Source organism: Lissotriton vulgaris, chromosome 8 (assembly GCF_964263255.1).
Source record: "Lissotriton vulgaris chromosome 8, aLisVul1.2, whole genome shotgun sequence".
Classification (NCBI taxonomy): Eukaryota; Metazoa; Chordata; class Amphibia; order Caudata; family Salamandridae; genus Lissotriton; species Lissotriton vulgaris.
The window spans coordinates 229,955,038-229,979,043 of NC_141696.1; the positions used below are offsets into that span (position 1 = coordinate 229,955,038).

A 24,006-nucleotide genomic window follows, 5' to 3' on the forward strand; every position below is an offset into this window, starting at 1 on the left:
TCAAATCCACCACAGTCGCCTCAGAAGATCAAGATTACCATCAAACGATCTTCTTCTGCACCTTCTGAGGAGAAATCAACTCCGTCGACGGGACCGTCGACTAAGAAAGGACCATAGACGACGACGAAAACTCCTCCGTCGTCGACGAAAAAGGATAAGGCTGGTGAGAAAACAGTGTCGACGATTTCACCGTCGACGACGATATCGGGCGTCGACGACTGTGTCGACGGTAGCATCGACGACGGCAGCGTCGACTAGGACTGTGTCGGCGTCGACGAGGACCGCGTCGACGGTTACTACAATGTTGACGGTAGCGTCGACGACAGCGATGGGTATCTCGTCGACGGGCTGGTCGACGATGGAAAAAACACCAGAAAAAAGGTTGGGGCCTGGGAAAAAACCTATTACACCTGAGGTTACATCTCCAAGCAAGGTCTCCCCATTGCTACCGTCTCACTTACTGGAAGAGGAAGAGGAGGAGGAGGAGGAGGAGGAGTATGGTATTGCCAGTAGCCCTTCGCAATTACAGGTCAAGTACCAGGAAGATGATTCAGAGAAAGAATATGGGGGTTATCAAGAGCAACCCCAGGAACAACACCGATATCGGCAACAACAACGAGAAGAGATGACCACTGTCCCATCCTCTTTGTTGAGGGATCTCCAAGGAATGTTGAAGGATTATAGAAGAAGATACCCAGCGACTCCAGTCGCTCCACAGGCCGTAGAGTCGGCTCCGCGTCAACGCTCGGTTCCAGGGACTCCGATTCGTAGGAGGGAAATTGTGCCGGAACCTACTGTTAGGTCCCCACCACCGACAACACACCACGATACCTCGGATGAGGAACAGGAAGATGGTGAAATTGCGGACACAAGTGCAGAATGGCATGACTATATCGCCCCATCACCTGCAACTCCTCCGCAGAGACCAGTGGACTCTCCACCGGAGGACATTGGTGGATTTCATAATTTAATGGAGAGAGCCACTAAGAGGTTTGCACTGACCATGTCAGAAGAAAAAACAAATGTTTTCTATATGACTTTTAAGATTCGTATCGGAGATCTGTAGGATCTTTGCCTATAGTGTCTCATATCTGGAAGGAAGGATTGAAGGTCATGGAGATGCCAGCGACGGTAACACCAGTTCTGGCCAGACTGGATAAAAAGTATAAAGCACCAGTCGATGCTCCATCTTGCCTTGTGGGTCATCCCAAACCGGATTCTGTTATCACGCAGGCGGCACAACAGAAATCCAGGAACCCATCTGCTCCTATTGCAACACCTCCAGACAAGGAGGGCAGAAGGTTGGATAACGCAGGGAAGCGTTTTTCTTTAATGTCTGCTCTGCTGGTAAGAGCCGCTAATGCCCTGGCTATATTGGGGAGGTATGACAGGCAGATGTGGTGCGACCTGTCTCCATATGTTAACCTGGTGCCAGATCCAGAGAAGCAGGAGGCAAAGAAAATGTTCATGGAAGGAGAGAGGACTTCGGCTGAAGTCATAGACTGCGCTATGGATATAGCGACCACAGCATTTAGATCCTTGGGAGGAGCGGCGGTCCTGAGCAGGCAAGGTTGGCTGCGAGCAACAGCATTTAGACCGGAGGTGCAGAACAAAATCTTAGACCTCCCTTTCAATGGAGAAGAATTATTTGGAAAACATATAGATGACGCGCTGGAAAGTATCAAGAAGGATACTGATACGGCAAAGTCTCTGGGAACTCTGCAGTACAGGAAAACCCCTTTTCGTGGCTCCAGGGGTAGAGGACAGTCCTCGTATAGAGGAGGATACCAACAGGGGAGATATTCGTCTTCTTATCAGTCCTCGTCACAGCCGTACCATCAGCAATATAACCAGCGTCGGTCAGGAGGATACACAAAATCAGCTCCTAGGGGACGTGGTGGCCGAGGAAAGGACAACACCCGTAGGGGTATACAACGTTTACAACGCGAGCGTTACAACAAAGTACCATTACCACGCGGTTATAACAACGAAAGTTGTTACAACGAATTGCTCTGGGTGGCGCTCAAGGATAATAAATCATTTAATTTACTATCTCAACACCTTCCCTACTATCCACGGGGACTGGTGTTGGAATAGTAAATTATATTTTTTAAATTTGCGCCCCCCCCAACGCAAGTCGTTGTAACGACTTGCGTTGTTACAACCGCGTTGTAATGGTACGCGTTGTAAAAGTGTGCGTGGTAGTGACATACATCCCCCGTAGGCAATGACAACCTCCATCTTCCGGCTCTGTCAGATGCTCCCCTGGGTGGAAAGATTGCTCACTATCTACACAATTGGCGGAAAATAACAACGAACCAATGGGTCCTCAAAATAGTTCAATTCGGTCACACCCTAGAATTTATTCAGACACCCCCTTGTACGCCACCGATGCACAAGAGAGCCAATCCTCTGCATCAACTCCGGCAGGAGATTCGGACAATGCTCCGAAAGGGAGCAATAGAACCGGTACCGAAATCCCAGGAAAACAGGGGGTTTTACTCCCGGTATTTTTGTTCAAGAAAAACAAGCTCCAGTGGCGCCCCATCCTGGATCTCAGATCCTTAAACACCTATCTCAAGAAACAATCTTTCAGGATGGTATCTCTACAGGACATCCTTCCGTTGTTAAACCCAGGGGATCATATGACCACATTGGACCTACAAGACGCGTATTTCCACGTGCCGATACATCCTGCACACAGGCAGTACCTTCGGTTCTGGGTAGCTGGAAGACATTACCAATTCAAGGTACTGCCATTCGGCTTGAAGTCAGCGCCAAGGGTTTTCACGAAATGCCTGGCTCCAGTGGCGGCTGTGTTGAGGAAGCAAAAACATCAAATATTTCCTCGACTGGTTAGTCAAAGCAACATCAAAGACACAAGCCAAAGCGTCAACTCAAGCTTGCATAGACTTATTCGCCGATTTAGGATTGACTTTAAACGAGAGAAAGTCGAACCTCCACCCAGCAAGAGTGATCACATTTTTGGGAGCAATATTGGACACGGAATGCAACAAAGTGTTTCCTTCCGAGGAAAGACCGCTGAGGATTGTGTGCCTCTTTCAAGACTTGAGAAGAAGGTCTCTTTCAGTCCGCAGGTACAAATCCGTGCTGGGCACAATGTCCTCTTGCATTCCACTCGTACCTTGCTGCAGGCTAAGGATGAGACCATGGCAGGAACAGATCGATCTCCAATGGCATCAGGCGGAGGGATCCTTCGAAGATATAAGAAGGGTGACACCAGTGATGCGACAGGGAGCAGAGTGGTGGACGCAAAGGGCAAATGTGTCTCAAGGACTGTCGTTTCTAGCAAGTGCAGCTCCGCTAGTGGTAACGACGGATGCATCATTAGAAGGATGGGGAGCTTTCCTTCAGGACCTTCAGGTCAGCGGCCGTTGGAAAGCGGAGGAGCAGAAATTACATATAAATCTGCTGGAGCTCAGGGCGATCCGCTTGGCATTACTGGCTTTTCTGCCAAGGATAAAAGGTGCGCCGGTGTTAGTAAGAACAGACAACACCACGGCGATGCATTATGTAAACAAGCAAGGGGGAACAAGATCTCTCTCCCTGTCTCAGGAAGCCCAGGAGATTTGGGAATGGGCTATTCAGCAGGAAATATAATTGACAGCAGAACACCTCCCGGGGGATCAAAACATCAAAGCGGATACTCTCAGCAGGCTAAAATCGTCCTGCCATGAATGGGAGCTAAACCAGGAAATCCTGGACAGCGTCTTTCGGAGATGGGCAACACCGTCGGTGGACCTCTTCGCTACAAGGGAAAACCGAAAATGCCAGTACTTCGCAAGCTGGCTTCCCCAGAGGGGATCTTGGGGGAATGCGTTTTCCATGGCATGGTCCGGCATCTTTGCCTACGGTTTTCCTCCAATTCCTCTTCTCCCCCGCGTACTGGTGAAGATCAAGAAAGAGCTGTGCAGGCTGATCCTAGTAGCCCCGTGGTGGCCCAGACAACACTGGTTCACGGAACTGCTGCTACTGTCGGGGGACCGTCCAATTCGGTTGAGCATGATTCCATCGCTTCTGACAATGTCCAAGGAGCAGGTGCGCCATCCGGACCCGAAATCCTTGCGATTAGCAGCCTTTCTCCTGAGCACTGTGAGTTTAGCCATCTGAACATCTCACAGGAATGTAAGGACATCCTGTCCAAGGCCAGAGCGGAGAGTACCAAAAGAACTTACAGGATGAAATGGAAGAGGTTCTGTCTGTGGTGTAAGAGACATGATGTTCATCCTCTTACTGCTGCGCCTCATCAGATTATACCATACATTCTGCAGTTAGCGAAGTCCGGATTAGCACACGCCTCCATCAAGGTGCATTTGGCTGCGTTATCCCGCTACAGGAGGTCATCGTCAGGCCCATCTTTATGGGCCTCAAGGATTATCAAACAATTCATGAAAGGAATATTCAGAGTCTTTCCACCAGTAAAGCCTCCACCACCATTATGGAATCTGAATATTGTACTCTCTCAATTGATGAAGCCACCATTTGAACCGATACAGGGCAGACCTGAAGTTCTTGTCCTGGAAAGTGGCTCTTCTCATTGCATTGACTTCAGCGAGAAGAGTAGGTGAACTACAGGCGCTCACGATTCAGGAGCCTTTCTTGCAATTTCAAGAGGATAAGATGATTCTCAGGACAAACCCGAAGTTCATTCCAAAGGTGCCAACTGATTTTGGTTTGAACGAAACATTGGTGCTGAAGCGTTTCTTTCCACATCCATCAACAGCGGCAGAAAGAGAATTACACTCTCTGGACGTTCAGAGATGTATGAAATTTTACTTGAAAGAAACTATGGCGTTTCGCAGGTCTTCCCAGTTGTTCGTCGCCTTCAGTGCACCCAGGAAAGGTTTCCCGCTGTCAAAGAGGGGAATTGCCAGATGGATTTCCAGTGCAATTGTCTACTGTCATCAAGCTGCTGGGAAGCCTTTGAATGCACAAGTCCGTGCTCATTCCACAAGGGCAGTGACCACATCCACTGCATTATTTGGAGGAGTGCCAATCCAGGATATCTGCAGAGTAGCAACCTGGGCATCTACGCACACCTTCACCAGGCACTACTGCTTGGAGGCAGCCGCAGAATCGGATGCGGCGGTGGGAGAGGCGGTACTGCAGATTATCATCCAGTAACGGTGAGCCTTTCTTGCATCCCTCCATCCATACGTTCTCTTGTTTACAAAGCCACATTTTATATAAGTATGTATATTTATATATAAGATTACGCTTTATTTGCTAATGATATTATGTAATTTATCAGAAAAATGTGCTTTGTTTTTTCACTGCTCGCTATTCTGATTCAGGCATGTGAATCTATGAAAGTTCCAATACTGGAGTAAGAAAACAAGTTACTTACCTGTAACTTTAGTTCTCCAGTATTGGAATCTTACATAGATTCACATGCACCCACCCTCCTCCCCTGAGAGACTCACCTCGGATTTAGCACAGGAAGTGTATTATTGCACAAGTGCGCGAAAAATCTGAGGGGCAGAAGGTTCTCTCAGGAGTGTTCTAGAGGGTGAGGAGCTCTGATTGGTTCAGGGAAAAGTTTGGGCCTTTTTTACATAACAAAGGCTATGGGTTGCAAAAGGGAAATGGGCCTAGGCCTCTTTTCAGTTTGCTACTCTACTAAGCACTGCTTTTTTATATACTAGAGACTCCCGTCTCGACGATGGGGAATGATTCAGGTATGTGAATCTATGAAAGATTCCAATACTGGAGAACTAAAGTTACAGGTAAGTAACTTGTTTTTTTATAATGCCTCCTTGATTGACAAAGTTCTTCCTGCTCATTTAAAAAAATTTGATATTCAAATTCATCCGTGAGAGGTTGAGTATGTTTTCTCCATGATTGCGTTGCAATGATATCCTTGAGTGCGAGTATGTCTTTGTCTCTGTTGGGAGCAGCAATGATCTGCTAAATGGATAGAGCTGAAAGAGTGCTAGATTTGACTATGAAATTGATGTCTGCTTCAGCCACTTGAGACATTGCACTGTGACGCTGTAATGGCATCAGTGAGAAGTAATCTGCAGAGTTTTGATCCTTCCCTGGCTTACGCGCAATAGTGTAATCATACTCTTTTAGTATCAACCTCCACCGCTCCATGTGAGGGGTCATCCTTGCTTTCGGATTTTTGAAAATGGTGAGTAACGCCTGGTGGTCAGTGACAAGGGTGAAATGCTTCCTGTACAGAAACACATGAAAATGTTCACAAGCCCACACCACAGCCAGACTTTCTTTTTCAGGCTGGTAATAGGCATAGCCCACCGGGCTTGCATCTACTCCATACTCAGTATTTAACTTTAGATTAAAATAAACCAGTTTTGCAGCGTGAATCTTTCTGGATTCACTATGCTCTGCATTATTCCGCGATCTGGTGGTTGGGTCCGGATTCGTAGTCTTTTTACTCTTTTTTTTTTTTTTTGTAGCCCAGGTGGGCGTCGACGTCCCACCATTTGGTGCACCTTCGTGACGTCGGCACGCTTCCTGCGGAAGCTCCCACCCTTGGGCGCCATCTTCAGATTCTTTTTTCCGCTGTTGGGTCTGGATCGTCGCATGAAGCTCCGGAGAAGTTCCAGGAGAAAAGAAGGAAATAAATCAAGTTTTTGAGGAAAAAGGACCAAGTAAAGTCGGAGAAGAAGACCTCCTAGAGCCGGAACGAAGAAAGAGGAGAAAACCTAGTGATATTCGACGACCAAGGAGGAAGCGCGCGCAGGGGGCCCCCTGAGCGAGCACATGGACAACACTCCATTCAAGTTCTGCCGTAATTGCCACCACAAGTACGCGCAGAAGGACCAGCATCCGGTCTGCAACCTCTGCCTGCCGATCGACCACTCCAGCGAGGATTGCAACGCCTGTTCAATCTTCACGCCGAAGACTTTGAGAGTTTGAGAGAGACAGAGGGTGGCCCACCACACGATGCAAGGGAAAGGGACCACGCCGACCCTCTACCAGCTGGGTGCCTCCTCCGACGAAGAGGAGAACATCGCCGAGGGACCAGATGACTTCACGGTCGCAGAGACCGATGTGAGACCTTCAAAAAAGGTAGGAGAGTCTACGACCCCGAAAACCCAGACAGGGCCTAGAAAGCCTGAGGGAGAACCCCGAAAAACAGAGGCCAAGTCCTCGAAAGGAGCGCCGGCGACGAAAGTTTCGACGTCCGAAGCTGCATCCTCCGAAAGGCCCAGCGGATCCTTCGAAAAGGACTCCCAGATGGCAAAGACCAGCGAAAAGCAAAGGTCGTCGAAGCAGGCCCTCGAGAAGGGACCCTCGAGCGAGAAGACGCTCAGAATGGCCTCGACGTCGAAGGTACCGTCGAAAAGACCAGCCGAAAAGCTCGACGCCGAGCAAGCGGCAGAGATGGAGAAAAAGAGAAGAAGGCTCGAGGCCGAAATGGAGAGTATGCTCCAGAGGAAGAGAGACTTCGACGAAAAAATGAAGAACTACTCGATTCCTTCGAAGACCTACTCGATTCCCTCGAAGACCGCTGCAACCGCCGAAGAGGTAGAGGTGCAGGAGGATTTCGAGGCCGAGGAGCCGCCGAAAACTCCAAACCCCACAGATGAGGGAGAAGAGGAGGACTTCTACCGCTCGGAAGGAGATTACCTCCGCGAGAGCTACTACTCAGAATCCTCGGCGTCGCTAGAGGAAGAATGGCAGGTTCTCGAGGCCGATAACCCAGAGGAACCTGTGGAGACGTACCCTTCGAGGCCTTCGCCGCCAGACGACATCGGGGCTTACTATGAGGTCGTCAAGAAGGCTGCAGCAGTCTACAATGTGAAGTTGGAGGAGGAACAGACAAAGGCAGACTTCATAATAGAAACTTTGCTCCCCTCGCAGACGAAAAGCAGTTTCCTGCCCATGCTGAAGAGCGTCACGGCCCAAGGGACTGAAGCCTTCAAGGAACCGGCTACATGCAGGTCAGTGACCCCGAGGACGGAGAAAAAATACAAGTTCTCCTCCGAGGACCCCCCTTATATCCAGGGCACCGTGGCAGCTGACTCTATAATTGCGGCAACGGCCAGGAGAAGGGCCAACGTGCCAACCACATCTGGGCTACCACCTGATAAGGAAAGCAGGAGGATGGACCTCACTGGAAGAAAAATAGAAAGAAATGCTGCTATGCATTGGAGGATGGCGAACTCCAATGCACTCCTGAATAGACACCAATATCAGCACTGGGATCAGGGCCGGACTGGCATTTGCGGGCACCGGGCATTTCCCCGGTGGGCTGGAGGGGTGGGGGCCGGTTTTGTGGCAGCAGGGGGCCGCTTTTCTTACAGAGTGCCGATTTTGTTGCAGTGCTTTGCGAGTAACAACCCCCTCCCCTCCTGTTACCAGGGCCGGTGGAGAAGCAACCTGCCAGGGCTGGTTGCTGGTCTCAGTCCGGCCCTGACTGGGATGAGATGAGCCAGTTGCTGAAACACATGCCTGAGGAGTACAGGCAGAGGGCAGCCCACCTCGTGGAGGGGGGAAAGGACATAGCGAACGCATGCCTGAAGACAGCCCTAGATGGGGCAGAAACATCAAGCAGGCTGATGGCCATAGGTATCACTGAGAGAAGGCAAGCCTGGCTCAGAATATCAGGCTTCAAGGCAGAAGTGCAGAACACCATCCTGAACACCCCCTTCAACGGGGAGACGTTGTCCGGGGCATCAGTGGATGATAAACTGGCTCAGCTGAAGAAAGACAATGAGAGGAAACGGACGGGGCCAGAGACGGAGAGGTGGTGATCAACCCCCCCAAAAGTGACTCCATGAGGAAGGAGGCGCTCGCCCACCCAACACCTCCGGGGGGAGAGCACCAACAGCTAAGGGGAGGCTCACACGGACACGGCTCAAGACAACACACAACACCAGTAGGGGGAAGGTTGAGATTTTTTCTACACGAGTGGAGAAAAATAACCACAGACAAGTGGATACTAAACATTATACAGCACGGATACTGCATAGAGTTGGAAAGATATCCACCAAGCAGAAAGCCAAAGAGAAGGGGTCACAAGCGCAAAGAACTGCAGTTGCTCCAAGAGGAAGCTCAAGAACTGCTCCTCAAAGAGGCCATAGAACCAGTCCCGCACAGAGAACGGAACAAGGGGGTGTACTCAAACTACTTCCTAGTACCAAAGGTGGACGAAAGCCTAAGACCAATCCTGGACCTACGGTTCCTGAACACCTACGTAAAAACTCAAAAGTTCAAGATGACTTCCCTGCAAGAGGTCATCCCACAAATAAGGGCCGGGACTACTTGTCCACCATAGACCTAAAAGACGCATACCTGCACATCCCCATGAACAGGAAACACAAACACATGTATGTATGTGTATGTATGTATTGGCATTTATATAGCGCACTACTTACCCGTAGGGTCCCAAGGCGCTTCGACCGCTGCGAAACCCTTCCTGGCTTCCCTGAGAGATGGTCCCTTAATGGGTATCTCCAGGGTGAGACCAGGCATCCCCGGCGGTCTGGTGGGGCCGTTAGTGAAGATGAGGCAAGCTAATGCCCAGAGTTGCCGAGTGTGATCGCTGATCAGAGTGGGCACCGAGGCGAGAGAATTATCGAGTCCGCTGACCCTGGTCCAGAAACCTGCCGCGCCGGGAATCGAACCCTGGTCCCGGGCCGTCCTCTGCTCTCGGGTCTGCCGCCTCTAACCAGTGAGCCACACTACTTCACATGTTAAGATTCAAGGTGAACGAAGACCACTACCAGTTCACAACCCTGGCTTTCGGACTCAAGTCAGCGCCAAGGGTCTTTACCAAATGCCTCGCGGCGGTGGCCGCACACCTACGAAGGAAGGGTATACATGTGTAACCCTACCTGGACGACTGGCTCGTGAAAGCAAGCTCTTACACGAGGTGCAAAGTTCACGCAGAACAGGTCACAAGAACGCTCACGAACCTGGGCTTCTCCATCCACTGGAGAAAGTGCTCCATGGACCCAGAACAGGTGAAAATCTTCCTGGGAGCCCTGATCAACACGGTCGAATGCAGAGTAACACCCAGCGAGAAGAGAACACTCAGCCTGCTGAGGGAGAAACGTCACTACCAGAGGGGGCAAGTTCTGACAGTGAGGACGGTGAGCAAGATCTTGGGGATGATGGCGTCATGCATCCACCTGGTCCCCAATGTTCGGCTAAAGATGAGACCACTACAGGAGTGGCTGCAACAACAATGGTCACAAGCAGAAGGGAGTTGGGAAGATCTAGTGGTTGTTACGCACAATGTGCAGGAGGATATGAAATGGTGGACGAAGGAGAATATAACAATGGGGAAACCTCTAACGCCACCGGACCCAACTGTGACCATCACCACAGACGCATCCCAGTGGCATTAGACGTGGTACCGGAGACAATTTGTTGAATTTTTCTGCCGGCATGATATTGAACGATGCATCACTTTCTATACTGAAAGTTGTAGGCAGCCATTCACCTTTAGCGTGATCTTAGGGGATCCGCCAAATGAGTTTGGCCACTTCATGTGGCGATCTCTCTTTGACTTGTGTCCTTCTTTGCAAGCAGCTAAACCTACTTGTGGATGGTTTTCTAAGGTCGACATCACCATTGCATCTTCTACACTGTCGGTCGATGATAACGCTCAAGAGCCTTTAGAAGATGAATTTGATGGCCATCGACTTAGTTTAGTCTCTGCTTGCCTTTTTGGCCTTGTAGGCATGGCTAGAATGTTTTGTGAATTTTCTGGCGCCCATTTTCTCTTCTCGTCATGATGCACTTAGTTTCTCTTTTGCTTTGCAGACCATTATAAAATGGTTTTCTCTCACACAGCCTTTTCATATCTGTCCAATGGCGGGACATTTACCTTAGTGTAGAAATGAGAATCTACATCAGAAACACAATTTCTTTTTCTTTGAACACATCATCTTCTGGGCCACCGTGTTGGGTTTCTGCTTGCTGTTCATGATTCATTCTGGGTTGTACCGAACAGAGAGCTTGTTGACTTGCATGCTCCTCCAAACTCTCATCCAAGGGTACCTTTTCTAGACCGAATGTCTCACTCAGCATGCATTGTCTGGAGGAATCTGAGAAGTAAACATCGACGACTCTGAGACGCATGGCTTCTTCATCATTTAATTCACTGAACTTGTAGTGCTTGATGAGGGTACCAAGTCTTTCAACAAACTCACCTATCCTTTCACCAACTTGGTGTCTTGCCTGGTTGAAAATGTACCTTTCATAGACTACATTCGGCATTAGATTGAACTTGACTTCCAATGTTTTCTGGTGATATTTTCTATATCACTTATGTCACTCTGTCACCTGCAAGGTTCTCTATGTATTTTATGTTATCCCAGTATTGGAACTTTCATAGATTCCCATGCTTTGTATCATTCCCCGTCGTCGGAATGGGAGTCTCGGTAACACAAATACCATAGTTGTATGTACAAAAGACCAAGGAAAAATGCCTAGGCCTCATTCTCTTTTGTAGCATATCACCCTCTTTGTGCAAAAGAGACCAAACTTAGGCCTCAGCCAATCAGAAGTGCCTCACCCCTTAGAACCTTCCTGAAGGAACCTCAGAGCCTCAGATTTTCTACCGCTCGTTGTGCTTGGGGAGTCTTCTTTGAGCTCTGCTCAACTTCTACTCTTCAAAAGGATTTACTTCAGGATTTTTTCTTCAGAATCTTTTAGATTCACTTCAGGATTGTTGCTGCCTTCCAGGATGTCAGAAATGGAGAAGAAAAAAGCCCTTTACAAGCCATGTTCCACCTGTGGCAAGAAAAGGCTTTTTGTGGAGGATAAGCACAAAGACTGCATCTATTGCCTCTATCCTGACCACCAGGCTGCGGACTGTAATATCTGTCGCACCTTTTTGACCAAAACCCTCCGGGACCGTGAGGGTAGGCTCTTGACATGGCTCCAAAAGCTAAAATCCAGGAAGGAGACTGTCTCTAGTGACAGTGAGGATGCAGGGTCGATGTCTTCTACAAGAAGGCCAGTGAAGAGGGGTAGGGGTTCCCCTTCTCCTTCTATGGAAAGATCTTCAAAGGCCCTCAAAAAAGACCCCTAGTGAGTCTGAGAGCCCAGGTCCCAGCAAATCTCCTCACCGAGGTGTAAAGGAGAGGGTAGGACCAACTACGCCTTCTACAGGTGAGAAGACTGCCACAGCCTTCAAAAAACCTTCATCCCAGTCTTCTGAGAGGAGTTCAAAGTCCTCGAAGACGTCGACGGCGGAAGTTCCGTCGATGAAAACATCGAAATCAGGATTGATGTCGTCGACGATCCCATCGACAGGGGGTTCGTCGACGAAGGTACCGTCGACGGCAGGGTCTTCACCGCCGACGGAGAATCCGAAGGTGCCGACGACGAAGGTGCCGACGACGAAGGTTCTGTCGACGAAGGTGCCGTCGACGACAAAGGTGCCGTCGACGAGGGTTCCGACGACGAAGGTGCCGACGACGACGGTTACAATGGCGTCGAGGGACGTCAGCACCTCAGAGACACATCTTCAGAGTGGCCCAGCTGTCTTGATTTTGCACCCTCAACTGGTGAGACCGGCGACCACAAGGCCGTGAGATGCACAGAGCCCAACTGATCTTTCCACTCTGCACCTAAGCGCCCCAGCACCGGTACCGACGAACCAGCTGTCCCCCCTAGTTCCCAGGACCCTTGTGACCCGAGCCCCCGTTGGGAGCTCCTGTACTTGTCCCCAGGTACACCTATACAGCTGGTTCTATGGCCCCCATCTTTTCACTGGTGTAGCTCACAGCTACCAACCTGACCAGCACCTCTGCGCACAGACGCCCCAGGGCAGGTAACGGGTAACTGCTCATGGTACTTTTGACCGTGGCCCTCTATGACCCTAAGTCCCGGAGAAGACCCCCAGAAACCGACCGGAAATAACTGTATGCAACATATGCCTTTTCTCCCATAGGGAAGCATTGCTGCGTAAAGATGCATTTAAGTGAACTGTTTACCTGCCAAAATTCATATTTAAAAAAGTACCTACCTGATAATGAAGTTCTTGGTATCAAAATGCATAGAAAAACACAAGTAATTTTTCTAAATTGGTCTTGGATGTATTCTTGAGTGTGTGTCTCATTTATTGCCTCTGTGAGTACAACAAATGCTTAGCACTACACTCTGATAAGCCTAAACTAATCACCCAAACTACCACAGAGAGCATTTAGTATTTATAATTTTAGCATCTGTAAACCAATAAGGGATGCCTGGACTCTTTACATAGTGTGCTTCGTTGTGGTCCACTTACAAAGAAGCAGCTTCGTACAGCTCTGTAATACACATCTTTATTCTTAGTCATGTAACTGTTAACTGAACGCACTGCGTCATAGACTTTCTTTTATCAAACCTAAATACATCTCAACTGATTACGTAACTTTGTAAGGAGTCCGCCTAGGACCACAAGTGTCCTACTGCACATAATCACATGACATTACAGAATTGTGTTGCAATTTACCAATATATCAATTCATGACTGTGAATTGAATATATTGTCATAGAAGCCTCTTTGGAGAGAAGTCCATTTTCTATACTTAGTGGGCAGGAAATAGGCAGGCACTTGAAACTTCTGTAATTAGCCTGTCTGATTTACAAACATTTTTTGCCCCTCTAAACAGATGCGGAGACTAATTTGGTTTGTGAGATAGTCCATGTAAAATCTGAATCAGAAGGAAGGCCAGAACAATCGTTCCATTTATGGAGCAGGTAAGGGTCCTTGATCAACTTGTTTATTCAGCAGTGAAAAACCTGGTTTGAGTTCCTGGCAGCACTCTGTCACACAGTTTCTGAAACAGAACTTCATCTGAAAATCACACACTATTTAGAAATGTAAGAGTAAATTTTGAGCAAAAGGCCTATGCTGATTTTTGCATTTGCATTTGGAGTTTTCAGTGTCTATACAACTAGTACTGATATACCTTTTAGCATCATATGTGGCAAGGACATACTCTGTTGACAAGTTGTGATTACCTGTTTGAAAATGAATATTCTGTTTTTGTATCCAAAGGTTTCTTGACCTGTTTGGACCTTCTCAATGATTTTCTTTAGTAGCAGTATTTCTATGTGGCATGTTTAGTTTTAAAAAAAGGATGAGGAACATACTAAAGCCAGGACAAGGAGCACATTGCCACCATTTTGTAGAATACACAAGTATTGGAAGCAGGAGACAAAAATACTTTAATGTGAAATCCTTTACACTAGCAGAGGGAAGAGACCTACTGGGGCAGGAAATACACTGAGACTGAGAATGCGCATTGCTCATGTACTCTGACAGCGAGACACCAATGTGCGCTCTGTAACCGAAATGCAAAATCATTGAACATTCCAGAGCCTGTTGGAATGTCACAAGATTCACCATCCTTCTCCTCCTGTCCACCCCACCACTGGAGTTAAAAGATTCATAAGAAGAGCCAAGGTGCCATGGAAATGGCTAATGCTGCACTGCATGTCACCTCCCCAGAAAAGAATATGGGGCAGAAAAACATGCTTAACCTGGGGGGATCACCTTTAACTAGCCTTCCTGATCCTGGTAGTAAGCCAGTGGTTCACAAGTTTTTTAGAACCATGATCTTCTTTTCAGAACAATAAATGTTCGCGACCCACCTACCTTTAATTAACATGAGGGGTGATTTTTTTAATGCAACTAAAGCATTGTTTTGTAGGGCACTGCCATTTACAGACAACACATTTTCCTCTGAAATGGCCACAAACTTTGCACCGACATACAGTTTTACTTGTAAAGCTATATTAAACACAAATAGTAATGTGTGGGAATGAGGTTTCTCTAAATATTTATCATTCGTGCATCATCAGTTAAAGTGGCTATATTTGTTTTGATCCTACTAAAATCCAGCACACTTCAGAATTACCAAAAATTTACTTTTTGCTTTTCATGCCTAACTATTGCATGCATACAGTTCATTTACAGGTATTTACATTCTATGGTGTTCCAAAAAATGACATCCTAAGATTATCATATAATTCACTTTAAAAACTTCTCACTTTGGAGACCGAGAAAGAAAAAGAAACACCCTTTCCATGTTAAAAGAATAAGAAGCAGCTCGTCAGAAAGCATAGCCTGATATTTGACCTATGTCGTTTATGCGCGCAAAAGTGACCTGCTAAACATAGAATTTAAGAACCTCTTTATTTATTGCTTGGACTTTTGTGACCTCCAAACATTTTCTCACGACCTGGTAGCAGGCTGCGACCCACAGTTTAGAAAACACTGTTCCAAGCAAAACAGAAATGTGTAAGAAGCACCTGATCTCAGGTCTTATAGCCACGGGGCAGTGGTCTCTCCAACTGTGACTTTGCCTTTCCTTAGTGTTTGTAGTTTGCTGGTGAACTATAGTTTTTTTGTAACATGTACTGTATTTGCTAACCTAACATGCATAATTTTCAGACTGGGTACACATCTCTGCACTTGTTGAGGGTATAGTCCAAGGAAGACATAGCATTTGGTAGTCTAGGAGAACTAGACTCCCATGCTGCCCTTCTCATCCATGCCCTGATGAAAAGTAATCACATCACCCTCGTCTTGATGGAAATCTATTGGCTCCACTTGCCCGTTCATACCATCTTCAAAACCAACTTCATTGTCAGCCAAGCCACCACAATCTCAAACTCTTGCTTACCTTACAGACAAGCTCAACATCTCTGGTGGTTCTTGGCACACCTTCGGCCAAAACACCATTAGACTGTCCCTTTGCCCACTGCAGCAGATATACATATGGCTCCCTCACTCTTCTCTAAGACTTCAGGATAGAAGTGTTTTTAAAACCTACCCTCCTGACTTCATTTGTGCTGCAAGTGTCCACATAATATTCAAGGGCTTTAAAGTATTTGAGTGCAATCCACGAAATAGCAGTGCAAAAGGTGCTAGTTGTGAAGATGAATCTTTAAGATGAACTTGTGAAAATAATGAACTTCTTGGAATGTGATCTTGGCAGTCCTTGAATTCTGATGTACCTTCATCATCATCATCATCATCATCCTCCTCCTCTCCTACCTGTTCCCTGGGTATCTTGGGAGGAGAGGCGTCAGGAAAGGAAGGTACTGTTAGGGAAACCCAGACCTCCATATGGCAACTTTTGTTCCTTGCTCTCTTTTTTGTACATCATATGACCAGACTTCTCCAATGGGTATGTAGTATGTTCCATTATAAGGGAGTTGGCATAAAAAGCAGAAGAACAGACTATTAGCCATTTATGGTGAAAGACGTTGGATGCATCTTGCGTGGTGAGGGTTACTTGAGCATTGTTGTCGCTCCAAAACCTCTAAAGGTTAAGTATTTTCTGTCATGCTCTGGTCTAAACTGGTTGGAATTAAGATTGTTTCCTTTTTTTAAGCTGTTTCTGTTGATGTTTATTTCTATTTTACTATTTCTAGCTCTCCTACTGGCAAAAAGGAGCTCCTGAAAGCCATACAGTCCATTCTTCGAGACAAGCACAGGAGACAACTTCTTAAAACAGAAAGTTTGCCCAGCTCTCAACAATATGTGCCCTTTGGAGGAAAGCGTTTGTGCGCTCTTAAGGGTGCTAGGCCGGCAATGCACAGAGCAGGTACTCTAAACTTGTTTTATCTTTTGAGATGTCAATACTTTATTTATTTGTATGAGTAGGATTTGAAACAATATGTTAACACAGTTCATAAGTTATTTTATGTCATGATGATGTATAAGATGGGTATTTATTCAGGTGGAACCATGAATGATCGCTCAGCCCTTGGCTGTATCATCCTAAACAATGCAAACCATCTTCGAAAAAAGGTGGACAAGATGAAGCAAAAATAGCCCAAAAAATATTGTAGTCTAAAACTGTAATCAGAAGGATCAAGCAACCCCCTGACTGAACAATCTATGCATTAATTACAGAAAAATACATGGGCTAGGCAGATGATGTATTCCACTTGGCTTTTCACCTGACGGAGAGTTTTTATTTTTTTCCTGTCCACCCTGGTGGAGTAGATTTTTTGGTGGTTTTAATTAAGACATTTAGCCATATTCCTTTGGCAGTATTTGCTGTTTGGCCGGTAATGCGAAGTTCTTACATTAGTCATTAGACTGGGATCACTTTCATCTCAACCGTTATGATTCAGTTTTGATATTTAGCTACAGAGGCATTAGCAGTAAGTTGTCTTTTGTATATAGCGCAGTATGTGATTATTTTTACGTACTCCAAAGGGAATATAGTAACCTGATGCAAATGAAAAAGTGTCACAGCTTTGCAGTGGGTATGAAGCACTTTATAAATCATTTTTCCCCATATATCTTTGATTGTTTTGGCTACAACAGAATCTGTGATACGTGAATCACAGTCAACAAAACGGTCAACGAGAAATCCCCTTCCCACAATCGAAGCAGCACTCAATTAGGACAATTATCATGAGTGTTAACCATCCACCCCAATAATAGTCCATCTTAGTGTGTATCATTCACGAACCTCTGAAAGTCCCCAACTTGATATCCAACTATAATTTAAACCCCTCTATATATTTTACATATACACACACAGAAAATGCTGTGAGCCTCTCAAGTTGCATGAAACCAACATATAGTGAGATAATTTTAACACAGATACATGTGCACAATGATCAATGTACCCACGGACTTTGTCAATGTTTTCCTTATATGAGGTGCATACAGACTATAAATTTGTGTTTTATAAAGTTGCAGTGACTCTGCACGCACTGCATGAATCTACAACTTAGTCAGTATTTATAAACTAGATAAAAATCGGAACCATAGAAGAAATTTCATCATGAACGGTTCTCACTATGCTCCAGTTGTTCGACACCCCTGTCCTGTGGAAGAGGTGTGGCGCAGCGGCCAGGGTGCCTGACTCCAGACCACGGGGTTCACGGTTCGACCCCCGGCACTGGCGGCAGGTCTGCCCAGCATCATGTGACTCTGGGCAATAGCCTGCTTAATCTTCCCGAGGGCCCCCAGCGCCGGGAAACCACAAATTCAAGGTTATTATTATTATTATTATTATTATTATTATTATTATTATTATTATTATTATTATTATTTCCATGACCGGAATGGGAAACTGCAGTTCTTTGGAGAGTAAAGTTCTCCTTTGTAAGAAGGGTTTTGATAAACTTTAAAACTGAGGGAAATGTAATAAAATGGGATGGGGGTTCATGGAGAAAAATGCACTGAAGTGGATAGACCTTGATGCAAGCGGGCTGTTGATAAATTCCTATTTGCTAATACATTATTTTAGACTAAGACTGTCTATTTCACAATGCCTCCAATGAGCATTTTATTGCCAAATTACGCAATATAGTGACAATGATGCCACTTTATATTCTGACTATATATTCACCCATTTCATTTTGAACAAGTGGAGATTTCCATAGCGACATGGCTTGAGCTTTGTGATTGCATATCAAATATGTTCAGGGCAGATGGTATATGTTTTGCTGTGCTTGGTTGCAGTCTGAAGGTTGGAATCATTATTCTGTCATAAGAGATGTAAGAAAGTACTCTTTTTTTTGCATGTTTACCCCCACTTTATGCCTGGTACCCAATGTGAATTTGACTGTAGGTGTACTGGGTTCTGCTTAATCAGGTCCCTAGCGCCAGATCTTTTTCCCAAAACTGTTCAATTGTTTCCCCAATTGACAATACCTTTAGCACCCTCTATAAGTCCCTAGTAAATGGCAGCCCTGGTACCTTGGGCCTGAAGTACTAAAGAGGGACCCCTTGGGGCTGCAGCAAGAATTGTGTCCCCTTAAGTGGCCACTCACCGCTGCTATCGTAGGCTGCATGTTTTGGTGCTGACAAAAGAAAAAACACTACCTGACACATCTCTGTGCCAGGCCCCCCTAACACTACATGTAGTACTTGTTAGTCACCCCTACAGCAGGCCTTACAGCCCTAAGGCAGTCTGCTTGGCATTACATGTGAGGGCAAGCCTACATGAGCAGATATGCCCCAATGCTGGTCAGTTCCATTACTGCCAGCGCAGGTGAACAGAGAAGCCATTTTAGAACATGTGCTGGACACTGGTGTAAACAAGTTCCCCAGCTACATGATGGTTTCACTGAAGATAGGGATGTTTTGGTATCAAATATCTCGTATTGATAAACCAACACTGATTCTAGTGTTGGATTCACCAGTACATACACACAGAGAATACCTTAGAGGTGTCTCCCTACCAGCCTTTGGTGTGTTCGCTGATTGGCCAACCTGCCACCCGAGAGACTGTTCTGACCTCCTAGGGTGAGAGCCTTTTGCTCTCAGAAGACACAGAAGAAAAGCCTGTCCGGTAAGGGGGTGTCACATCCCCTCCCACAGAATGACCTGCTAATTATCCTTCCTAGTCTCGCAAGCTTCAAAGAGCTGCTGCCTTTAAAGTGTGACACTGGCTCCACTCACAGGAGAGGAAGTTGACCCCCTTTCTCCAGAGCCCCTTTGGCACTTGGACAGATGGGAAAATTAGCCAGTCTGCTAGGTGTGCCACCCCCAGGCCAGTATCACCCCTAAGGTGGGCTAAACTGAGGATGAAACGACTTTTCGGAAGTAACCATGTTTGTGATGGCATACTTGGGCATACGTGTATTATCAATGGGAACTAGCCTCAAAGGGCATAGGGATAGTGTGTTTGTACGGAAGAAAGAAATATTATGTTTGAGGCATGTGGGCTGCTGAATTCATATCTGTGCATAGATCGCCGCCTAGTGTTGGGTCCGGATGATTGCACATTGTTGTCCTGGAAGAGTCTTCGAAGTATCACGAGATAGGTGGCTCCTCCCCTGGACTACAGTGCGCATGGGCATCCTCTCCATCTTCAGATTGTTTTTTTCCGCCATTGGGTTCGGATGTACTTTCTTGACTCAAGTTCGGAATCGATATAAAACACTTTTCGCAAGGCCAAAAGGCCTTCGGGGCGTCGGTATTGTCTCTCGTTCGGTGCCTAGTACTTGATCCAGTTCTTCGAACAGGACGTCGAAGGCTGTTTGCCTTTTTCGACACCCAAGGCCCCAACAACGATCGACGACGGAACGGAGCCCGTTCAAGAGATGCCCCGTCTGCAACTCCAAATACCCTCACATTGATGTGCACCCAGTGTGCAATAAATGCCTATCTCCGGACCACTACGAGGCCAGCTGCATGGCCTGTTCCAAGTTCCGGTCAAAGAAGACACTTCGGCTTTGACGCGTCGCACGACAGTCGGCACAGAAAACGGCACCCGACCCGGAGAACATCTTCGAGGCAGATGACGACGAGGGCGTCGATGAAGAGGATCCTGACCAGCAGTCGGACCCTGCGTCGGAGCACGACTCTAACTATGATGTGGACGAAGAAGAAGACTACGTCCATGAGGAAGACGTCGTCGGCGTAGGAGTCGACGCAGAGGCCATCAGAGCCGTCGATGACGACTCGGGCGATGAGAAAGGCCCACCCGCAGGCGCGGGGCCCAATACTGACACTGTACTCTCTAAGGCTCAGGTCGAGGCATCGCCGGAAGGCCTTAGCCAAGATCTTAATCCACATTCTATAGCCCCGCATCAAGGCCCGGCTAAGAATACTTCTAAAGAGCCATCGGCCGATCAACCACTCTCAGCGGTGAAATCGTAACCAAAACCGACAGATGCTAAATCGAAACCGAAACTGCTAAAGACAGTCCTTGGATCGACGGCCTCGGATTCGTCGGCTCCAATCAAATCTAAGAGTGTCATCGACCCTTCGGGGTCACAAGGGGGCGTCGGCCCGAAGACCGGGGCGCTGAAGCCTGTTTCTAGGGTCAAGCACGTTGCATTCACGCCTTCGCCGTCCACGTCCAAAGATGGCGACACTGGCAAAGGACTCAAGGCTAAGAAGACTATCGATCCGAAGCTTACAGCCTCCAAGCCAATATTGAGCAAGGCCTTCGAGTCGAAGAGCAAGTCCGACCCGAAAGAGCATGGCGCGTCGAAGCAAAAGAGCGTGCCTGCTGCGCACCAAGAGCTCGAGTGGACGCAAGGCCGCAAGCAAACTAGTGATCAGACTAAGTCGGTTGGATCGAAGACAGCCCCACCCTCGAAGAAGGTCGGTTCGTTACCGATGCTTACGGCACCAATTAAGTACGGACTGCCCCCGACTGCTCGACCCAAAGCGTTCGAGCCACAAAAGAGCACCGACAATGCCAAAAAGGTGTCGGTAGTTTCGAGGACTCAGCCCATTGAGGAGGATGTGGTGTTCTAAGCGCCCTCCTATGACAATCAGTCAAAACTGTTCATCGACTCAGATTCTGGCAGACTCACCATTTACAAACGGAAGATCATTCCAGAAAATCCTTTGGAGTCATACAAAATCCCTCTCAAAAGGAAAAGGGATTCTGCCACCTCACCTGTTCTTTTCGAACCTGTGGAGTCCTATGGACAAGACTATGCCTATTCTCCCACACGCACCAATGAGGATGTGGGGGAGCGATACAATGAGGATGAATTTACCTATCCTGTTGACACAGATCAGGAGGAACCTCAACCGTGGACTGACCCTGTTGACCCTGGTGAGCCACACACCACGCCTGACACTCAGTCCTATACCGTCAAGACCTCGCCTACTGAAAATGCTGCTGCGTTTAACGCATTGATTGAAAGGGCAGCCAATAACCATGACGTGGAAATGCATGCTGACCCAGTGGAGGAGGACTTTTTGTTTGATACTTTCTCAACTTCAGAAAGAGCAGTAAAGACATTGCCTATGCTAAAGGGTGTACTTAAACACGCTACTGACATTTTCAAGGAGACCACAAGGGCAAGGGTTGTAAACCCAAGGATTGAAAGGAAATACCGGCCTGCGACTGTGGACCCTACGTACATCAAGGGCCAGCTCCCATTGGACTCCCTAGTGGTGGCTAATGCTCGTAAGAGAGCGACCTCTCAAACTAGTGGTGATGCTCCTCCTCCGGACAAAGAATCCAAAATCTTAGAAGCTTCTGGCAAACGAGTAGCGGCTCAAGCGGCTAATATTTGGAGGATCTCAAATACACAGGCCCTATTAGCCAGATATGATAGCGCTCACTACGACACGTTAGAGCAGCTACTACAACACCTGCCTGATGCTTATAAGGAGGGAGTAGAAATGCTGATACAGGAGGGGAAGTTGATTTCCAATGCATCCATCAAGTGTGCGCTCGATGCGGCAGACACAGCAGCTATGTCCATCAACACAAGTGTAATGCTTAGAAGGCATGCCTGGCTACGCATCTCTGGTTTTAAGCCAGAGATCCAAACAACTTTACTCAATCAGCTGGTTAACCCTGACTTTCTCTTTGGTCCTGATGTAGACACGACCCTTGAAAAGATTAAAAAAGACACTGAGACAGCAAAATCCATGGGGGCTCTGCAGTCACAACAGTTCAGGGGCGGTTCCTTTCGTCGCTCCGGTAACAGGGGAGCTTCTTGAGGTCAAGCATCACAGCAAGCCCAATACAACAAAGGGAGCACTCAGGCCACCTATAACAAGAACAATAGAGGTGGATATTGTGGGAACAGCACCAAAGGCAGAGGACGAGGAAATAATAATGCCAGATCCTCCGCCACCAATAAACAGTGACGCCTTGTCACTGCCCCCAGACCATATAACACCGGTCGGGGGAAGACTTCAGCAGTTCCTGCCTGTCTGGGAAGGCATTACCACAGACAGGTGGGTGAGACAACTTATCATATACGGCTATTGTCTGGAACTAACCTCCACTCCACCCAACATACCCCCAAGGCACCGTCCTATGTCCGCAGAGCACATGCACTTATTGCAGCAAGAAGTAATCTGCATGCTGCAAAAAGGGGCCATAAAACTTGTGCCTTTAGAACAGCAGGGTACAGGGGTGTACTCACTGTACTTCTTAATCCCAAAAAAGGACAGGTCTCTCCGGTCCTGAACCAGTACATCTTGTCAGAACATTTTCACATGCTGACTTTACAGCAAGTTCTACCATTGCTCAGTCAGGGGGACTTCCTAGCAACCCTTGACCTAAAGGATGCACATTCCACATTCCCATTCACCCAGGACACAGGAAATATCTCAGGTTCACCATAAACAACCAGCATTACCAGTTCAAGGTCCTGCCTTTCGGGATCACTACTGTCCCCAGGGTGTTCACCAAGTGCTTGGCGGCAGTGGCTGCGCACCTTTGGAGACAACACATCCATGTCTATCCTTATCTGGACGACTGGCTTATCCAAGCAGAGTCAGCTAAGCAATGTGCCAGCCACATGTCCCGCACTATTCACCTCCTACACAGTCTAGGATTTTCACTGAATTACCCAAAATCACACCTTCAACCCGCACATGTACAACAGTACCTAGGTGCGACAATAAACACTCTGACAGCAACAGCGCAGCCAAACTCTGCCAGAGTCAACAGCATGCAATTGCTAATCCAGAAATTCAGGCCCCAACACTCACTCCCAGCGCAGGTATTTATGCAGCTGATAGGTATGATGGCCTCCTGCATCTTCATAGTCCCGCACGCGAGGCTACACATGCGTCCGCTTCAGGAGTGCTTGGCACGACAGTGGAACCAGGCTCGTGGACATCTAAAAGACCTAGTGTTGGTGACCGGTCGTGCATACAACTCTCTGCATTGGTTGAACACACAAAACCTTTGCAGGGGACGACCGTTCCAAGAGCCTGTACCACAAATAGTGCTGACGACGGACGCATCTCTCCAGGGCTGGGGAGCGCATGTCCTCCATTATACAGTGCAGGGACTATGGACGACGCAGCAGCAAAAGATGCATATCAACCTTTTGGAGCTGATGGCAATCTTCATGGCGATGAAGGCGTTCAAATTGCATTTGTGCAACAAAGTAGTGCTGATCCGGACGGACAACATGACTGCCATGTATTACATCCAGAAACAGGGAGGCACACACTCTCCACAACTGTCTCATCTAGCCCAGAGCATGTGGAAGTGGGCCATTCAGCGAAACATGTTCCTCATGGCGGAACATCTCCCAGGCAAGGACAACCAGATGGCGGACCTGCTCAGCAGGCACAGCCATCAAATGCACGAGTGGGAGATA

General features: G+C 47.5%; 1 protein-coding gene across 1 annotated transcript in view; it reads left to right on the top strand.

Moving 5' to 3' along the window:
• The window catches only part of TIAM1 (TIAM Rac1 associated GEF 1), a 499,324-nt gene that overhangs the window by 467,400 nt on the left and 7,918 nt on the right, over positions 1-24,006 (top strand). Inside the window, exons 25-26 of the mRNA XM_086934005.1 lie at positions 13,602-13,689; positions 16,375-16,547. Coding sequence (XP_086790131.1) covers positions 13,602-13,689; positions 16,375-16,547 — 261 coding nt within the window. The remainder of the gene's footprint in view (positions 1-13,601; positions 13,690-16,374; positions 16,548-24,006) is intronic.